This window comes from Amphibalanus amphitrite, unplaced genomic scaffold (genome assembly GCF_019059575.1).
Source record: "Amphibalanus amphitrite isolate SeventyFive unplaced genomic scaffold, NRLGWU_Aamphi_draft 000068F_arrow, whole genome shotgun sequence".
NCBI lineage: Eukaryota > Metazoa > Arthropoda > Thecostraca > Balanomorpha > Balanidae > Amphibalanus > Amphibalanus amphitrite.
The window spans coordinates 548367-568485 of NW_024881564.1; the positions used below are offsets into that span (position 1 = coordinate 548367).

At 47.6% G+C, this 20119-nt stretch overlaps 1 protein-coding gene across 2 annotated transcripts; it reads right to left on the bottom strand.

Moving 5' to 3' along the window:
* Nucleotides 1–208: 208 nt before the first annotated feature.
* Nucleotides 209–19452, bottom strand: LOC122378964 (homeotic protein ultrabithorax-like). 2 transcript variants are annotated; one of them, XM_043360691.1, is made up of 6 exons: nt 19324–19452; nt 9883–10357; nt 5770–5805; nt 3536–4160; nt 2752–3267; nt 209–2290 (listed from the first exon to the last, which is right to left on the bottom strand). In XM_043360691.1, the coding sequence occupies exons 1-4, from the start codon at nt 19327–19329 to the stop codon at nt 3580–3582; spliced, it is 1098 nt and encodes a 365-aa protein (XP_043216626.1). In that variant the 5' UTR covers nt 19330–19452; the 3' UTR covers nt 209–2290; nt 2752–3267; nt 3536–3579. The 2 variants fall into 2 exon arrangements, with proteins under 2 accessions (XP_043216626.1, XP_043216627.1); XM_043360692.1 differs by having other exon boundaries at nt 3521–4160.
* Between the last annotated feature and the right edge of the window lie 667 nt (nt 19453–20119).

Genomic DNA, 20119 nt, shown 5'->3' on the forward strand with positions numbered 1-20119 from the left:
CCATGGTGTTGGGGTCTTTCTGAATTTAAAAAAATCTAGAAGTTACACCGATTTTGTAAAATAAGGTTTTCAAACAGCTCTCAGTGGTGCAGCCTGGTTGCAAAGTTACCGGCTGAAGTGTCGCCACGGCCGAAGGATGCTGAGTAAAACTAGAGTACCTATTGCACCTAGAATTCCCATTTTCGGATCCATCAAAACAAAACACAAATCGAGGCTTTCTTTTATCATTGAAGTAACACTATTTACACAAAATCAGGCAAAGAAAACGATGCAGTTGCTGTGACATGCCTTCACACTTATCTGAACACGTGCAAGAAACAATAACGGTCTAACAAACATGGACCTTGTGCAGGCCCTTTCCACAGACGAGATTGCAGCATCGTACAAAACCTAACTCGGCACATATAAACGAACGGTCGTCGCACCTGCGGACGGTCAAAGAATCTGTGACGTCACTACTATGACGTCAGACGACGGGCTTATGACGTCACAGACGAGACATCAGATTCAGAATCGTTACATTGTTTGGTGCTATGATCACCGCATACTACACCGGCCTGCTCCACGACACTCGGTTTAATTTCTGACGGACACTGCCACTTGTACTCGCAGTTCGTAAAAACATGCCATCTCCATTGCCTCCGGGCCACGCGCAGGAGCGCTCGCTTCACAGATTACAGCGACACGACAATATGCAATATGCAATATGACAATATGGACTTCGAAGTGCCCGCACTTCGCAGAAACATATCGCCCACTTCCGTCTGGTATTCAGCCAGGATGTTGACTACTTCACACAGTATGCCCGCATCGCCTGACCCGACGCACTGAGCGCGGTACTCCTGGTCACTGCGGCCAATCCTGATCCCGCACCACCCCCGCGAGATCGTTCGGTTCGCTCGGCTCACATTTGAGAGGCACTGGGCCCCAATACCCGGATAAGGACAAAGGTTAGCTTAGCTGCATTATATTGCCATCCGTGCTCTGCAGACCAGTGACACACGCGATCGCTGGAACGGAACGCATGGGTAATGAACAAATCCAGCAACACTTGCGAGTCAACCATATAATACTGTGGCGAGAGAGGAGCAGTGTGTGATTTACGGAAGCGCCATTATGTGAATTGTGAGCCAAAAAGCTGAAAGCAGTTTTTTGCAATGAAGACGAGTAGGTATTCGGAGCATCACTTTTTATAACTGAGCAATGGATCTATGTAGATACAATGACCGATGCTACTTCCAGCTACATTTTAGGCCATCCTTATTACGACAACGGTACCTAAACAGGGAGTCAGCTTGTGTCTCTATGCGCACTGCTTCAAAACAAAACGTGAAGTGACGCATTCATTCTGCAGCGCAACAACTGCAACCTCACACACTGCCGCACAGACGTCGCTAGCGGGGCAGCCATTTGTGGTCCTCTCACAGAACCAGCTATGGAGCCACGAGGCACAGCTATCTACGAAACCGCGTTACGTATTGACAGGTCGGTATACCGCCGAACGCACACAGTTAGTTACGTATTACGTTTCGAATCACATACAGTATTGCGTGTCACATGTAACGTGCACAAACACTAAAGGACACTCACCCGCACTTTATCGCTGTCCGCGTAATTACGTGTACGTATCTGCGCAATTACGTAATGTGTGTTTAGTGTTTACGCACTGTGTTAGCAGGAGCCGACGAGTGGCGACTGCCGATTGGGAAAAAGTAGGTAAGCTAAGGCTAGATCACATCTACTGCTTAGGTGGTCTCGTAATACATATGCATATCATTCCGCACTTGAGCACAACCTGTTTCTAGAGATGTGTCTTATAGTCGGACCCAATGCTCAGTCATATTTTTCATGGACGCAGCCGCAGGACGGTAGTCCACTTGCTGCATTAGATCGGAGGGTTTCATTTCCGCGGATTACTCTAAACGTAAGACATAACTCAGTGCTCAATTAATCATTTTCAGCTTAAGAACATTTCAAATAGGTATCGAATCGTACTTATCCCTTGATTGTGTCTCTGTTCAAAAAAGATAATAACTTAAACAACAGAAGTTGCTCGTCGCAGCTTTTGTCCGTTCGCAACTTTCAAGAAGTAAATGAAAACCTCTTGCCGAGTTGGATTTCCTTGCCTCGGTTTAGACCGGCCCTGATATTATGTATTCTATTTGGGAGTGATACCATTTTTTTCATTTGGTGATTAAAACTGTAAGGGCGAAGGATTTGAAGCCTCGTAGTGCTCTTCTCATCTTGCGCAGTTTGATGACGGTAACCCGTCCATCACCGACCTAACAGCCTGGAAACAAAATAGTACGCTGTCACTCTTCCATAACGCTATGCTCGTGATCTCGAACCAGTCGGCTCGCCCACGTCCGAGCGAAATCTCGCTACCGTTCCGCGCAGCTGGCGATACTATATCAGCGGAAACGGTGGCGATCACATAATGTACGATACCATCGCGAACCTAGCGGACTAGGGGTGATTCATCCAGAGTTTATATGCCTTCTGCCTGCTGATAACACTGGGGGCATTGGGGACGGCCAAAGCGAGAAGCGATTGTGTTTTACAAGGAGCAAACAAAACAGTGCCTGCATGTGAACGTTTGTGCGCCCTGTGATGGGGCACTTCAACGACGGTCGTTGAGTCATTTTACTTCACTTTGTCATGAAAACTTAGGTCTATATCTTATCACTTTTTCCTCAGCATGCATTAGGATGTAGCCTAGGTGTGTATATGCACCTAATATTAATGGCTCACCTGGTGGAAACGGTCACTTCGCCTCTTGCTGAAAGACCGGTGATTTATTTTCACTGCAGTGCAAACTTCTAACTTCCCGGAAGAGTCTAGCTTATGTCTTTTCGCCATTGCTGCCACTTCTATTGCAGTGTGCTGGTTTTCTGCAACTGTTGATAGCTACTTGGTCTTGCTATACTTTCGCCAATTGATGTGTGTCATCTTCGTGTTAATATGCACCAACAAAAACATTCACGTACGTATTTAATGTTTTTCGTCTCACCACATTCACTTTTGGATACACCAGCTCAGCAAGCCCAATGTCACTACTTATTTACGTCCCCCGGCACATGGTCTGCTTTCGACACGGTCCATCCTGCGTTCAGCGTTAGTTATGAAGCGATCTCACTGTCTCGATGGGCTGATGAATACGTTTCTAAGTCCGGACATCCACCGGTGTTAAAGCAGACGCCATGCGAGAGGGCGTCGTGAAGGGATTTCGGTCACTCCCCAAGCACTGTCACTTCAGTTTCCTGTAACCTGAAAAGGAGGAAGAGACATCGATTAGAATTTAGAATTATGCGGAAAGAGTTTGTAAACGCACAGTTTGCACACGCTGATTGCATAAATTGCCAATGATACCATTTGAAAAAGCGAACCGATCGACTTTGGTAATGAACTTTTGATATGCGAAATGGCAGTCTTTACCAGATTTTTATTTGCTGATACATAAACGTTTAGGTTACTATAAATTTCAATATTTCCACTCGTTTCTGCATGTATTCGCTCCCACCGGGAGGCGACTCACTGCGTCTATGGCTGGCTGGACGGCTGACGGGGGGCGGGACCGGGTTATTCGGACGGCTCAGCGTCCGAGAGCAGCTGCCCGGGGAGCGACACCCCTCCTCCGCCTCCAGCGCCGGGAGCCGCTGCCAGCAGCGCGTCGCCCACCAGCTGCTGCGGCTGCTGCGGCTGCGGCTGGTGGCTCGGGTGGCTCTGCTGCAGCTGCTGAGACTGGGGCTGCTGCGGCTGGGTGTGCTGCTGGGGCTGTGCTTGCTGCTGCTGCTGCTGCTGCTGCTGCTGCTGCTGCTGCTGCTGCTGTTGTTGCTGCTGCTGCGTCTGGTGCTGATGGTCGCTCCCCTGCTGCTCACTGTCGCTCGATTTCTCTCCATTTGAGGCCATCTTGCTCGCCTGCGATTGTTTCTCCTGCTCGTTTAGCTCCTTGATGGCCTGGATCTCCTTTTTTAACTTCATGCGCCGGTTCTGGAACCAGATCTTGATCTGCCGCTCGGTGAGGCAGAGCTGGTGGGCCATCTCTATCCGCCGCCGCCGCGTCAGGTAGTGGTTGGTGTGGAACTCCTTCTCCAGCTCCAGCGTCTGGTAGCGGGTGTAGGTCTGCCGACCCCGCCGCCGCAGGCCATGGGGCCCGTGACCTGGAAGAGACGCGTGGGGTCAGAGGGGTCAGGCCAGGGACTTCGGAGAGGTCACGATTTCGTTACCGACTAAGAGCGAGACTTTGAACGGTTCAAGCTGCTCGGGTAAGTCACATTTTGGAATCTTGATAAATTGTTTGTGGATAATGGTGACTATTACGCTTCAGTATGCAACACTAAGAATAGACGCAAATGTGGGCACTGAGCTATTGCGACATAAGACCCCAGTTCGGCGTTATCCGATTGAGCTGTTGGCGGCGCCACTCCCGCGTCATCTATCATCTGCTAGCAGCAGTTCAGTAACCGATAGTTCTATTCTCTGCCACCAGGTAAAGTGCAGAACGAGCTTCCACCCGCTGCGTTACGAAGAGCGGGCTCGTTATTTCAGAATGGTCCCCATAAATACACGGGACAAGGCTGCAGAGAGCCGTGCAAGTATCACTGGGGTGAATGGATGCGGGCAAGGGTCACTGGGGACACGGATCTCCGTCAGAGTCGAGCGTTGTCGACCCAAATTATTGTGGAACGGTACTAACATTGGCACATTCCGCTCGTTGAGCTCGGACAATGCTACAAATGATGCGTGCAGTTGCAAGCCTTAATGCAATGTGTGTGTGTGGGGAGGGAAAGGAGGTAAGTTTTGGCTTCAGCCTTTGAAACACACAGCCTTTGATATATCTTACCTAAAAGTAAGATATATTCGCAATTTTGTGCCCGCTTATCCAAGTTGGTATGTTTCAAATACCTAATAAAATTCGTTTCAATTCAAGTTTTGAGTAACTGATTACCGAACACGTAACGGAATACCTACGTCGAAACTAACGAATGTGAAAAGGATTGCACTGTGTAAGCTGGCGTCGGCCGTCACTTTTCATTGTCGTGAGAACGAGTTAACACTAGTCCATCAGCATATAGGTGGAATCGAGCTGAGGGTGCTCGGGTGCAACAAATCTGCCGCCGCCCTAGCGGTAGCCTTGACCGCCACCGTCTGTTGCGGCTCCAAAGCCAAGCCGGCGTGGCATTAGGAAAGCTCGGGTACCCCCAGCCCGGCACAAAGTTTTACCTATTCGATCCCCCTAGTCGATCTTTTTATCTTTCTATTGTTAAACATTCATCAACGTTGAAATGCTACGTCTCCTCATGCTTTCCCATTGGTGGAGAATGAACTTACAATCAGGCATAGGCATGTGCATTATGTAATGTATATATACTATATGCATCATGCAATGGCAATGTGCATTTGAGACATAATTTTCTTTTGGAAATGGTTACATAAATGATGGGAAAAATTTATTCTGCAGTTTCAGGACGACTGATATCAGTAGTGGCGGAACACCTTCAATTAAAGGGAGGGGGGGGGGGGGGGGCGCTGTCGACTTTTGGTCCTATTTTTTCCATGCAACGCCCATAGGGCTAATGTTAAAATGTCAAAATCAAAGGGGGGGCATGGTGCCCCGGTGCCCTCCCCATTCCGCCGCCTATGACTGATTTGCAAATGAAAGGTGTAGTGTTCCTGATACGTCTGTTTCTTATCTGCATACGATACAAAACACCGAACGATTCTCATATCTAAAGCATTGAAAATAAATAATGTAGCCGTTATACTTACTTTGAAGCCACGCAGGTACGTTCGACCGGTCGGAAGCTGAAACAAACGAAGAGGTAAGTCTTAGACAAAACGTTAGGCATGTCTCGTGTGATGTCTCTTCACGTGTGTTACGTGTGGTGTGTGTGTGTGGGGGAGGCGCACCGTCTTTTTTCAATTTATTTGACATTGAATTAACCCGCGCTCCGCTGCCGAGCTACGCGGGGGGCATTCGCCCCCCCCCCCCCCCCTAAGATCTCGAGAACCACGCAACATAGCGACAAGCAGCAAACAGGATTGGATAGCGCTCACGGGGAACTACCTGAGACCCAATTTCATTGACCTCGGTCAAACTGATGACGTCACAGGTCAGATCAAATGTCGAATTTTCACCTTTTACAGGCAATTCAAGAAATTTGTTGTATATACAATCGAATATTTTACTGTCATGTCATTCGGAATCATGTCATGTCATTGGAAATCATCGATGGGGAATTGCTCGTCAAACATATATTTTCCTATTTGAGGTCACTGATACCAGGTCAGGTCACAGAGGTCAGGTCACTGAGGGTCACAATATGAAAATAATCATATGTGATGCATGTTTTATGGTCCATTTTATATGTCAAATGCGATTATGGGGGTCAGACAGCCTTTGGGGCAAGTTTAGGATATGTTCCGGTGAAGGTCAGGTCAAGGTCAGGTCAAATTAGGTCAAATTTAAACTTGATAGATTGACGTCATCAATTTTGAACAGTTTGTTTCGCTCTAACTTAGCCAAAAAAGGAGGTATCTATCTAAAATTTGGTATGTAGATAGAAGAACACAGGGACTATCATATATATTCCGTTTTTTTCGAAATTTGAAAAACTTTTGGGATTTTTTGTGTTTTTCAAAAAAATCAATGTTTTTGATTTGCGGGGTCAAAATCACAAAATTTTGAGAATCCGATATAGCAGTTTTGTAGCGCCGTCTTTGTTCTACACGACCGCATAAAGAACTTTGAAATTGCTTGTGAAATGTGAACTGTAGCTTTTGTGGGCGTTTCAAGATTTCATGTTTTTTGCTCATTTTTGCTCGAACATGACCTCTGTTTGACCTCAATAACTCCTGATCTAAGGTGACCTAAGACTTTAAATTTTGTGTGGAGGTGTCAAATTGATGCTCGGGAAGGTGCTGAGAATTTTGCGGCGCTGCGCGCCGCCGTTTTCTGCTATTCAGGAATAACCACAGGGGGGGGGGGGCATATTGTCCCCCTCCAACGGGGCAAGGGTTAATACGTCAGAGACGGATCATTTAAATAGCAAAAATAGACTGAATATAGTCTGACAGCCTTAACCAGTGCTTGGCATGCTTATGAATATCAAGAATATGTAAGCTATTGAGTTAGTGCTTAACCCGGCAGGCGGTGGGCCTCCCGGCCACCTTCCGCGCGGTGGGGGGGGGCATTTTTTGCCCCCCCCCTGTATCTCCGAAACTACTGGACGGATCCGCAAAATTCAAACGGCGTCCGATAGCCCTGTCAAATCATACAGAGGTCTATGGGTCAGGTTCTCGCGACCTGACTGATAACAGGAGTCACCTTCTTTGAAATGGCATGGTTCTAATAAGGTACTTAGATCCTGTTCCTCCTCCAAGAAGATTGCACACCTCGACCCTGGCCGTGATGGTGCCTCCCCGCATCAATTGCCTTTTATTAGCCAGCTAAAGTACACTCCCATAATTAAATTACGAGTATTGGTATGAGATTCACTCGCAATTAACGTTTATTATTTTAGTTAATAATACCGACATCTGTCGAACTGACTCCGAGTTGCGAAACCAATCCTGCCGAAGTTCATCGATCTGCTGAAATTGCGCCATGCCTGGTGGTTGTTACTGCACAGTTTCATCATTGTATTATAATAAATTCATTATAAATAGCTCAGACTTTCTATTCGCAGGCGATTTCCATCGTCCCCATCGGTCATTGACCTACACCGGCGGACTTAATGGGTCAGTGACGCAGTGGGGACAGTTGCGGCGCGGCGCCGGCGCTGGCAGCGCACCTCACGCAGCCGTTGCTGGCGAACGACCAATGATCGACCTGGGCGCGCGCTGATTGGTCCGCGGGCCATTCGGCCATTTTGAACCGATATTCAATGCGGGTTGAACGCTCGCAGAGTCGTGTGCTGGGGAGTGGCTCCGCACAAAGGGGTGCGGAGTCACGGTTCAGGGGAGGGAGGGGGAAGGGATGACGAGGTACGCCAAATGACTGCATACTGGAACCAGATATGGAGCATTATGTCTTACCAAGAGCGAACACAGATAATAAGGCAGGTATGCTGTTCCCGAGGACATTTGTAGGTATGGAACCAAAATCATTTAGCCGATTTTCCTGGATGCCAGGGCTTCAGCCTTCTCGGTTGTATCACGCTGAACTCCATCCCCAAAAGATAGGTAGGTAAACGGAAAACCTATGCATGTTTGACCTGACGGTGTGAGAAATGACATTGGGCTAACCATATCAGTAGGCGGAACTATGGTCAAGCGTACCCATTTTCGGGAACGCATTTTCGTTCCCATGTTTGGGAACGATAAACCCAAATATGGGAACGCCATGTAGGCATTATTTAAAACAAGAAAAAGAACCGTTAAATGACGTCCAAAAAATATAAAACGATCGTGAACCGCCTGATCGTTGTCTCAATATTGTTGGGAAAGAGTTTGATATTGTAAGGCCCATCGTAGTTTCAAATCGTTCCCCTATTTCTAAAGCAGTCCATCACCCGGGCCGCGAGCCCAAATTTGGGAACGCTCTCGTACACTGGCGCTACAAGCGTTCCTTATTATGGGAACGGCGTACCCAAAATTGGGAACGATTTCACCGACGCCTTTCAGGGGCTCTTTTCATTAACAAGCATCACGTCCAACGCCGCAAATTATTGGTAACGCAACAATCATCAGATGACCTTTCCGGCAAGACCGTTGCATGTTTCGCCCGGTCTTCTGCGCTTTTATTCCCGTCGATCTCGCAGCGGGCACGCCCCCCTCTGCAGGATTACGTAATCCACAACGCTCAGCGATGTTCAACAAGGTCTTCCATACCTATATCCACCGTCCGCGCCGAGGGTGGAGACATGTCAAGCACCTGTCTGCTAATCACCGAGAGTTGACGAGCACAAGAAGTATCCAAAAATGGGAACGCTGAATATGTTACACCCTCAAAACACCTAGTCCCAATGAAAATCTAGTTTTTTCCTTTCTTAATGAGTGAAAGTGGCAAAAGGCCTGGTAGGATGGGCACGAGGAATGATCGAAATCAGCATAAAAATTATAAATAAGCCACACAGAGCGACCTATATCAGAGAAATTCCCCCCAAACGATCATGCTTAGAAACGCCGAAGACAAAAACCACGCTCATGACGCTGCTTATAAAATAACGCTAAACAGCTAGCATCCAAATAAAATATGTCTTTCCGGGCTGATAAGATACAGCTGAATGATTTTAAACCACTGAAACTGAGTTTACAACAGTAGTTCGGTAAAATCACTGACGTTCCACGCGGTCGTGCGCCCCGACACCAAAAGTCAACAATATTACCTCGGGACTGTCCGCGTGTTCGCTTGCATATGTCAGCATCTGGTGTCGCTAGAATGAAACTTCATAACCAGGCGAAAATTATTATACTTGACCTCAAAATGTAAAAAATGCTTCATTTTCCTTTAAATTGCATGTTAAATGTCGTATAACCCATATTTCCACCATTCTGTCATTTTTAAAAAATCATTAAAAATATCATTCCACGGTCAATTTCCTTGTTCCACGGTCAGATTAAAGATAACTTTATGGAGATTTAGTAGATACTTAAATCAGCGTGCACTTTTTTGAGACGTGATGCACTTTTGAGTTTTAGTGGGCGAACGGCCGAAAAATTGCCTTCCGTTCTCATAAATGGGAACGCCCGTTCCCATATTTGGGAACTCCGTTCCCAAAAATGGGAACGTTCCTATATTTGGGTACTCATGACCATAGTTCCGCCTACTGATATGACATTGGGGCTATAGTGTCCGTGTGCTGTGTCTGTGTGTTTGCTTGAGGTCCACGTATGCAAACATGTCTTATCCTCCGGAAACCGCGCGTCGCGTCTACTCACCTGCCATGGCCATCCACGGGTAGATGGGGGTGCTGGCCGGGTACTGGGCGGCCTGCTGACCCAGCTGGGCGCCGTGCTGGGCCGTGCCCTGGCTGCACGCCGCCAGCCAGCTGGAGGCCGCCTGCTGGCCCAGCCGCTGGCGCTCCTGGCTGCTGGCGTCCATGGCAAACCTGCCCACTCCGCCGACGGAGGCGCCGACGCCGCCGCCGCCGGCCGCGCCACCCGGCCAGCCGGCCGCCGCCAGCTCCTTCGGCCCATAGCCGGGCGACTCCTTGGCGCAGTCAACGCCCTTATACCCGGCCGGTGACACATCTCCGGAGCCCGGGTACAGTTTGCTGACGGCCGACGGGTCGAACGGCGACTCCTGGCCGCTGCGTGCCGCCGCTGCCGCCGCCGCCTGGTTGTAGCTGGGAAAGCCCAGGAAGCCGGCGGGGTAGGCGGCCTGCTCGCCGGCACCCCGCTGGTAAAAGCCGCTCTGAAACACACAGAGACAGCGGGTCAGGTCAGGTCAGCAAGCTGGACAGCCAGGTGGATGTGATCGTATACACTGGCTGTCCTAGAAAGAATTTACGCGATTTGGATGTGGGGCTGAGTAGAGTATCAGTAGAATGTCTCTCATACGCACGGTATATTTGGCTTCCTTATAGGGAAACGCGTCATTGAAAAACAGGTATCGAAATTGTTCCCCGCAATCATTCTTCGAAAATTTAGATGGGATGGAGCGATTTACCAAAGCGCGAGCAAGTCGCTACTGCATATCTTCAGCGGCTAAGTCGAAGACGTTTTTGGGCCAATGGGCCAGTTCACATCACCAGATGACAGCTTTAACTTCCATTTATTGGGCATTGGTCTGACCTTTCTTTACTAATATCGCATGAACAGCAATACGCATATGAAAGTTTTCTTTGCATTCGAATGATATTTTCGGTGTACCTACCCGACGCAACGCCTGATGCAGTATTTCTGTATCTCTACGAGCTGCAATTTCTCCCGCTGCACAGACTCAATTGTCTACTGCTAACATAATTTTAAGTCCAATATCCTAGCGTTTCCGATATCCGGACAGCTATGGGTATTTATGACGACGATGCCATCGCGCTCAGCTGAAGCAGCGACATTCTGGGGCGCATCACTATTCTTTGCCGGAGAACGGCCGAGCTCCCGGACCATCTGTGACGCCCATGCAGTATTGACCGTAAACCTAGTTGGTGCCGCCGTCCAGAGATGGCAGCAGCGTCGCCGCCGAGCCGCCCCGGGCCAGGACGACGTTCATTGGCTGCCATAGCTCAAGGTTATGGCAGCTGACTGCGGGGAGAGCTCAGCGGAGGGACGGGTAGAGGGGGAGGGGAGGGGAGGGTCCGGTGGGCAGACAGAGGGACTCCAACCTCGGAGCCAAGTTGCCAGGGCTGACGGCAATTCAACCCCCTCATGCATGCATACAATTTTATTTTATATAATTTAGTTTGAACACTGAACAGAGCAGGACTGGACCAGTCACCTGTCCTCTCTATCCTAATACCGTCTGCATCCTTGATCATTTTACTCTGTACGAGATGACGGTCATCCCATCGGATATCCCGTGAAGATAGCGATCTAAAAGCAGTATGCTCATCCGGGGTTACCGTTTGAGTTACGGGTGACCTGTCCCAAGGAGGATGAACTGACCCGATGACCCGCGCCCTCCCAACGGAATGGGCTGAGCCGCTCCAACCCCAAAGTCGCTGTTCGATGCAATGCAGGATGGCTCCCCATCTTTTGCATTTCATATGCGTATGTGTAAAAATGGAAACGCACTCTTAGTTTTAAAGGTAGTGTGCCACCTTTGAAAGATTTCCCATTTTATTTTTCCTAGGACAAGAAGCTTCTGTTTTTACCTAATATCGCAAAAAAAAAATCAAAAATGGGCCTGGAATAGTGCCTTTTTCGCCTAAAAGTTTATCGGTTTTTAGATATGCATAACAACTGTAGTGGGCTCACCTGCAAACAGGCGTCGGGCAACAATCGCGAATGCGGCGCACTCGTGACAATAAGCAAAGGTCATTATAGTGTTACGACCATACGACGTACGGGAATGAGTTATCAGCTGTCTAATCGTAGACAACACAATGTCGAGCCTTAAACTGTAAGCCCGTATTGGTATTGTTTCTTTTATTTGGCTGTCGAACATTATTTATGGTTTGAAATATGATTTTATGTAAAATAATTGATATGAAAAAGCCGTCTTATAAGTTATGACCCCATTTCACCACACGCAAGTGGCAGAAATGCAGAAATGACAATGATCAGCTGACGCATTTTTCTTGGCCGAAGTCAGAGGCTGCACCACAAAGTATGAGCAGAAGCCGCGCCCAAAGCCAGGGCCCCGGTAACGTGAGGTAGCCGAGTCGGGGCAGCGTGCGCTGACCCAAGCCGGGGCCGCAGCTTTGGGCGCGGTCTACCGCATCCCCGCGGGCAGCCCCGGGCTATCACATGACACCGGGAGGACGCGCGGCTCCGGCTTGGGTCAGCGCACGCTGCCCTGACTCGGCTACCTCACGTTACCGGGGCCCTGGCTTTGGGCGTGGTCTACCGCACCACCTAACAGGCGTGTTCGAAACCGCAGGAGCTGATGATGAACGGGTTTATCGAAACTTGATTGGATGAGCATATCGGTAATAGCGATTTCAGTGTGTGCATTTATTGTTCATAGTGGTGTGAAATGTGGTTGGGGTACGACCGACAACCCGTCGGGGCGAATTTCGCACTGGGGTACTCAAAATTTGAAGAATTTAAGACGTTTCCATGAGTTTTGAAGGTATGGATAAGTTCTAAAAATCCGGTTCTCCTTATCTGGGCGATTAACTCCATACGGTCCAGGAAAGCTGGCACACTACCTTTAATCATTTTCCTTCTCCATGAAATGATTCTTTGCTACTGCAAATACAAGAGCAAGTAAATGCGAATGATTACAAACTAATTCTGATTAGAGCATCGGCTGCAAATCTGCTTGCATTGTAATGCACATTTACCTTTCTAAATACTGTTCTTGTCCTATCTGGGGTATATCACCGAACGTCTATGAAATTTGATTATCAAGATAGCTTGGCAAATTACTGCGGTGGTAAACACGATCGACTCGTGTGGTTCACGCAAAGTTTAGGAGCTCATGGTCCATCTCAATCATGTGTTGGTCCCAGAATCTGACGACTGAGATCGACACACGGCGTGTCAAAGATGACCAACGCACTACTGCATAGATCTCGGCTGCTGACAGGTGACTCGTGCCAACCGATAGCGATAGGTAATTCACGGCATGTAGCTCTGAATTCGCTGCTGCGTTTTGTGGTGTGGCAAACGCCATAAAACGCCCGGTAAGTGTCTCCCCCACAATCGCTATTGATACTAGGAATCGAGCGTTACTGTCCAGTCGGCAATAAATTCACCCACCGAGTTCTCTTCTACCCTGGTTTTAACGACCTAGTGCAGCCACAACTATCCGTGTGTGGTATAGCGATACCAATCTTATGTCAGATTACCGCAGCGAAAGTGAATCGAGAATCAGCCAGGTGTGAAGGTCTTTATCACGATCAAACGCTCTTCTGTAACTCTTCTGTAACTAGATATTCACCACGATGCAAGTTAGTGAATAGGGCTTGTGTACGGATAGAAGAGGGTTTATAAACAACCGTCACTAGCACCGCTTGTAAGAGTCCCATCCTATCTTCGAACTGTTTGCGTTTTTAATTATACTGCAGAATAAATATGAGCTCTGAGACTTTTTCAACTATTCAAAAGGCGCAAGTGTTCGTCGTCAGACATATCACGCAGCAGGTATATGGTGCGCCCATTGAATATCTCATTTTATGTCCCTATTCAAGCCGACGGACTTTCAGTTGCACACAAATGCACTGTCGTCATTAGAAGCGATTGTAGGAAATAATAACACAAACATATTGCTTATGCCAAAGGTGGATCCAGGAAGGCAAGCTCGGTCGCGGCGAGGGGGGGGGGGCAAACCATCGAAAATGTCTTTGTAAATTCCCAAAACTCCTCGGATTTCCATTCCTCCTCCACTTTTGGAGTTTGAAGTATCCTTTTCCTAACAAATGGTCTTTAATTTTCTTTCTTTTCCAGAAAAGTGACAAATTTTCATCAGTTCTGGGCGCTGCGAGGGGGCATCGGCTCCCTTGGATCCGCGAGAGGCCTGTGCGTCGTTTATTTGTCATATTTATTTTCCTAGTTACTGAATTGGAGTGTACAGAAAAATCGAATTTCAGATCCAATGCAACAACGACCGGGGACCCTACTTCTATATTGGCAGCATGACAGCGAACCATGCGCCCGCACATTTCCAGAGATTCGGTTACAAACGATCCACCATTCACCGTGTGTAGTGCGCTCAGAATGTCCGAGTTAATTTGTTTCAGTAATGGCAGGGGATACATCCATGATTCATCATAATTTGGTTATTTGCAAGCCATGAGACACTTATGGTAGTACAGGTAAAGTTATTAATTTTGAAATGGCATTCCCACCCGCAAAGGGGCAGGATGTTTATAGGCTCCAATGCATACTTAGTTCGCTTGTTATTAATGTTTGCTGCCCTTTAAATTAGTACCAAGGTGCCATTTAGCGGCAATAACTATTGACAATAGAACGGGAAGTGGTGTTCTAATAATTGACTTTGGACTTCGTCTACCCACGCAAAGGCTGTCGCGCTTCAAAGCTAAGGACACTTGTAACATGGAGTTTGTAGGTAATTTGGTTTGTGCAGCTGGTATTCAATTTTGTGTAAAAATACATTTACATTTGTTTTAAAGAGTACCTTGAAATTAAAACATTTCAATGGAATGCCTGATAAGCGAATATATGCATGAAAATAAAACACTCGATCGTGTCTGATAAGGAGACATATTTTAGGTTTGCTGCTAGGATTTTTATTTCTGTAGCTAAAGTAAACACGATCATTTTTCGGATGCAGTTGAGACACAGAATGCCATTCAAATTGCTAGACAGCTTGCTAATTGCTAGACAGCTATACATATAATGCAGTTGTCGAATATTCAGAAACTTATATCCTTTTCCTACATACCCAGTCGCACACACATACGAAGAGAACTTTCAGAGATGCCATAAGCCCGGCCCTCCCCCTCTCCATGGCGGGAGCACCCGGGGAGCGTTCTACGGGGTGAATAGACGCGGCGGCAGGGTCCGGCGAGGGGTTGTGATTTGTGGGCGCCCAGTGGAAGGGGCCGGGCCGGGCTGTGGGGGCTCACAGAGGGCCAGACTGAGTTTTGGGAGCCGCTGTGGCCAGTTCCCAGAGCAGGGGCAGAGATCGAGCAGTGAGCAGAACGATGTGAGGTGTGAGGAAGAGAATAAGTGAGAGGTGAACAAAAGCCAGCGGGTGTCGATCAGGAGCTAATGAACGGTGAGCTGAACTTTGTGATTCCTAAATAAGACTGCGAGTCTTGAACAGCATTCCGAGAACAGAGATAAGAAACCCGTGGCAGTGCTTAGAGGATTATGACCAGACTTACTTTTTTTCCTTTGAACGGTGAGAAGACAACACTGTGATAGTCTGCATCGAAAATATAGTGAATAAGAGGCTTGAAACCTTTAAGGCTATAGGGACGTTCCGATGGCTGTGAGTGAGCCCAATGCATAAACTGAAGGTCAGTGTGAAGCAGACAGCTGCTTAAAAAGTAAAAGCGGAACAAAAATTGATCCTTGACTAACGACTTTGTGGCCAGCTCATCTACTGAGGAGTAAGAGCCAATTACACTAGCTGACACTCATTACTGCACGGTTGTGGGCTGTGGTGATGTAAAAATCCACAAACAAACATCTGTAAGGCCGAAACAGCACTTGTAACTTACAAGCATGTGACATTGCACTGCACACTGTACAGTGCACAGGGTCACAGGTTCATGGGTAGCCTTTGTAATGACATGTGAGTTGTAGTTGTATATGAGAACCATAACCAGCAGGAAATTGAAATATGTACGACTGTGATAGCCACCACATAACCACCTAATGTGTACTCACTCATACGTTTCAAGCTTTGCACTGTCAGAAGCTAGCATTTTGAGCTAGTGCCATTACAGAGTAGCTGATATAGCCCAAAGCCGTAACTGCACTGTTGCCAAAAAGATGTTAATAACTTTTGCGACACGAAAATATTCCGACTCAGTTCAGATTACGGGTAATGAGTTGAACTTGCAGATTATGTTAGCAATGACGGTGATAACGATGACTGAGCAATTTATTTTCTGCTGGTTGAAGCAATTTAGATTATGGTCGTTTTTATCCATAATTTGTCAATAACTTTTCTACGGTGCTTTATTTTATGAGGTCGTTTCTATCCATGACTTTTAAATGCCTATCATCCGGTGTTATTTGTAAACAGAATTTCAAAAATCACACATCTGCACGTTTAACTGCAAGTCTTCTTTTCAAACAAAATAAATTGTTTTATGTCTTCAACTTTAGTTTAGTCATTTATGACTTAGGTATGTTCTAAAATTCATGCATTATGACCCGGGCTTCGTGAAAATAACGCAGAAATGAACACATGTAGCTATTGACACAGAACGGCAAGATATTATGTGTGCTATGGTGGTCATTTTCCCTTTTGTTGGTCAAAGAAGTTCAGTAATTTTTTCCTTGCAAACATTTTGCCCGTGGTTCATGCCTAATGCGCAAGCTTGCTATGGTAATATTTGTTGAAGTTTCTTTTTCTGCACTGGTAGGCGTGAATCTAGCAGTGAATTCAGTTTTTGGCTACGCTCAAAGATTATTTAGAAATGTTGGCAGAATAATTTATCTAACAATATCCTATTAAGATATGCATTATGCGCGTATCTGCTGTTGAAAAAGCCTGGCAATGCCAGGTATAACTGTATTTCTCTTTTTCATATCGCTTTAGATTGCAATTCGAGTGATCATATCGCTTCATGCACCGAAAATACAAATTTGAGCCCCTCATGTGTGATTATTTCAAGTTTTGGTGGGGAATCCCGTTAATAGCGAGCATTATTTCATCTAGCCGGTAAGGGCAGCAGCGGCGGCGGCGGCGGCGGCGGCGGCGGCGGAGTCCATTTTGCGTCCGGAGCCGGCGGCCGGGAACCAGTATGGCCGCCGCCGCCGCCGCCGCCGCCGCCGCCGCCGCCGCCGCCGCCGCCGCCGCCGCCGCCGCCGCCAGTCCGATCGACCCGCGATACGGCCCCTCTGCACACAGGCTATGTCGGCTGTGTCGGGCCCGACCGCGGCGTCTGCACCACGTCTAGGAATTTCCACAGCGGGGTCTGAACGGGAACGATAGTCAATATCGGTCACTGGGGACCGGGGTGGCGGCAAGGGTAGTCAGAGCTTCCGATGTGCGGTGGCGATCCTTTATCAAGCATAAATTTGGAAAACGCGTAAGAATGAGTGAAACTGTTTTGCCTAGACTAGAAACAGGGTAGTTTGGTAATTTCGGGTGACTTCTCCCGGGACCACGAGGTCCCCTTTCCTGTCACCCGCTGCCTGCCACCTGTCCATGTGACGCCAACTGCCGGGGCGGCCAAGGGTGGATCCATAAATATCCCAGCGTCGGTAAAAATTGCCCCACCTGGCTTGGACTTACAGGAATTATAAGTGAAATACGTCTCAGTAACTTTTTATGGTTATATTTTCTACGTGTCATCTGATTGATTTGAGACTTGAGTGCCATTGATCATGTCTCGCTTAGATTTAGGGATAGTTGTATATGAATTAAATAAGCTCACGTTAAATTTAAAAATGCCTCCTATAAGATGCATAAGTTAGAACTGAGCCATCGTCGTCCCAGCAAATTTGCAGACATTTGTAACTTTGCAGACAAAATATTTCTGTTGCTTTTGTAATAAGAATAAAGGGAGCTAAAACCTTCATATTTGTTGCGAAAAATTTGTGTTAAAGTCATTACGAAGAATAAAAAAAACATAACTGTCATTCTGGTGTTCCGTATTTGAATTAAATTCCTTTATTATTTTCAATTAACTTAAAAAAGAAAGTAAAGAGTTCCGAAGTGACTCAATCACACGTCGATTATTTTTTGACGCAGGCAGCTCCAAATCATTTATTTATATTTATTTCATTTTTTTCGAACAATTACCAACATGACAATAAACCCCTTTAAAAGGTGAAGATAATTGAGATAAAATGAATCACTAAGTCACGCAGTTACTATCAGAATATAAAATCGCCATGGGTCACAGGCCACAGCAACTACCACAGTTGGTCACGCACATAACAGATCACCGCGCGTTTAAAAGCAAAAACAAAAAACTTGTCGTTAAAATCTATGGGAAGAACGTCTCAATCCTCCAAAACATAATTGAAGATGGACCGTGACGTCCATCTCCCAATTTGATCACAAAAAGAGAATGTCATCACGTAGCGATTGATCAAATTAACTTTTTGAACGACGCTATGTACTGAGGCTGAATGCTTCTTTAATTATGACAAGTCCAAGAAAATTTCACCGATAAAATCTGACGATCATTTATGGTCCACCCGCCTCGCACAATGTCGTTTAAAAAAAGATATTTACATTTAAAAAACGTTGCTCTCCAATTTCCGTCATCGAATAATGCAATTCTGGTGTGAAAAAATCCAACAAATGGCATTTGTGCTTCAGATAGCTTTTTAAAGCTTAAAATGAAATTACATTATCGTCATGTAAGCAAAAGCTAACATCAAGTCAGTAGTTATATGTTACTAGCTGATGCATCATTCACCTAAGACCTAACAAGAGGGTATGAGCACTAACATTATAAAAGCAGGGCGGCATACTTCAAAGGTTAAAAATAGCTGTCCGCAAACGAGCCAAGCTTGGTTGGGATTTAACCATGCGATCAGTTTTATCATCAAAGACGGAATATTCACATGACGTCTGTTTACCGTTCAGAGCATCTTCATTTTGATTTGCTCCTCGCAAAGCTACTCTCAGAAAAATAAAAGTTATGCCCTATTTTCGTACAACTATATTTTAGCCAATGCAGTAAATGGTAGCTATATGAGTTTGTATACCCTCTCTTACCCACCAGCATGACCTATGAATCCTCCTAATACCCGTGGGAACACCAAAGAGTGTATCACGCTGGGCGATGAGCCATCTATCACAAAGTGTCCTTAACGAGCACTAAATCCCCCGATGATGGACATGTCTGACCGAACTTGTCAGCCGATCGTAAAGCCGTGGCGAGTTGTCTCTTCCCGGCGCTTTAGTGTCATGTAGTTAACCCTTTACCACCTCGCGCTCAGGTTTATAGACCTTAACGTTTTATGATAGCGCGGACCCTCTTGGGCCGGTCATTGACACGCGTCCCGAGCGTCGAATAAAAACCCACCCTCGCAACTCAAAGCGGTCGCTGCTGGGTGGGCGATGCGCCCGAAAACGGCCTCTGAGATGGCCGCCGCGCCGCCACCGGTCGTACTCACCCACATTGGTACTCCGAGCGGCGCGAACGGGCGCGAGCAGCACGTTCCCGGCACCTGCACAGTCCACCGCAGCCACCGCCGACTAGCACCGCTTGCAGGGCGCGGACGGCGGCAGCGGCGGGCGGCGGCAGGCGGCCACTCTGCGTCGGTGCAGCCCGCGGCGGCGGCCGGCGGCGGCGGCGACCTGCAATGGCGGCTGACGGCTGGTGACCCGGCGGACGGCCGGCGCGGACCCTGGCCTATGTGCGTGTCCACAGCCCTGTGCGTGATGAAGATGACCGGACGCAACAGCGCCCGGTGCCGATGACGTCACAGACGGTTGGCCGCGTCGGGCGGGCAGGGTCGGACGGTAGGACGGGGTCGGACCGAGGCGGGCAGGGCCGGGCCGGGCCGGACCGGGCGGCGCCGGTCGGCCAGGGCTGCACCAGGAGCCGCCGCCAGCCCTGTAATTTGCCGGTGACGTGCATGGCTGGCCGCTGTATTTGGAGGCTCCACTGCCGGCCCGGCAATTATTACCCGCCCGTGGTTGGTCGAATGGAAAACGTAATTGGGCTGCGGGATGATTTGCGCGCCGTTTAGCACATCGGTCACATCCTTTGTCGGAGGATAAGGGCATCTCTGCTTACAAAGTCTCAACATGAGCCACATCACCGGCCACGGTTATGTTCAAAATGTGTCTACGTGCATACTACTTACCTGCCATTTGTTTGTTCTTGTCGCTTTTGTGGGCAGATGCCTTCCTTTCTCAAAGTAAATAAGAATGTGCAACAATGGAAAGCAATCACTGTCACCATCA

Coding starts and splice junctions, on each gene's coding strand:
- LOC122378964 (XM_043360691.1), bottom strand. Junction 5,806..9,882: donor CCCGTGGATGGCCATGGCAG/GTGAGTAGACGC, acceptor CGTTTGTTTCAG/CTTCCGACCGGTCGAACGTA. Junction 4,161..5,769: donor CGTACCTGCGTGGCTTCAAA/GTAAGTATAACG, acceptor CGTCTCTTCCAG/GTCACGGGCCCCATGGCCTG.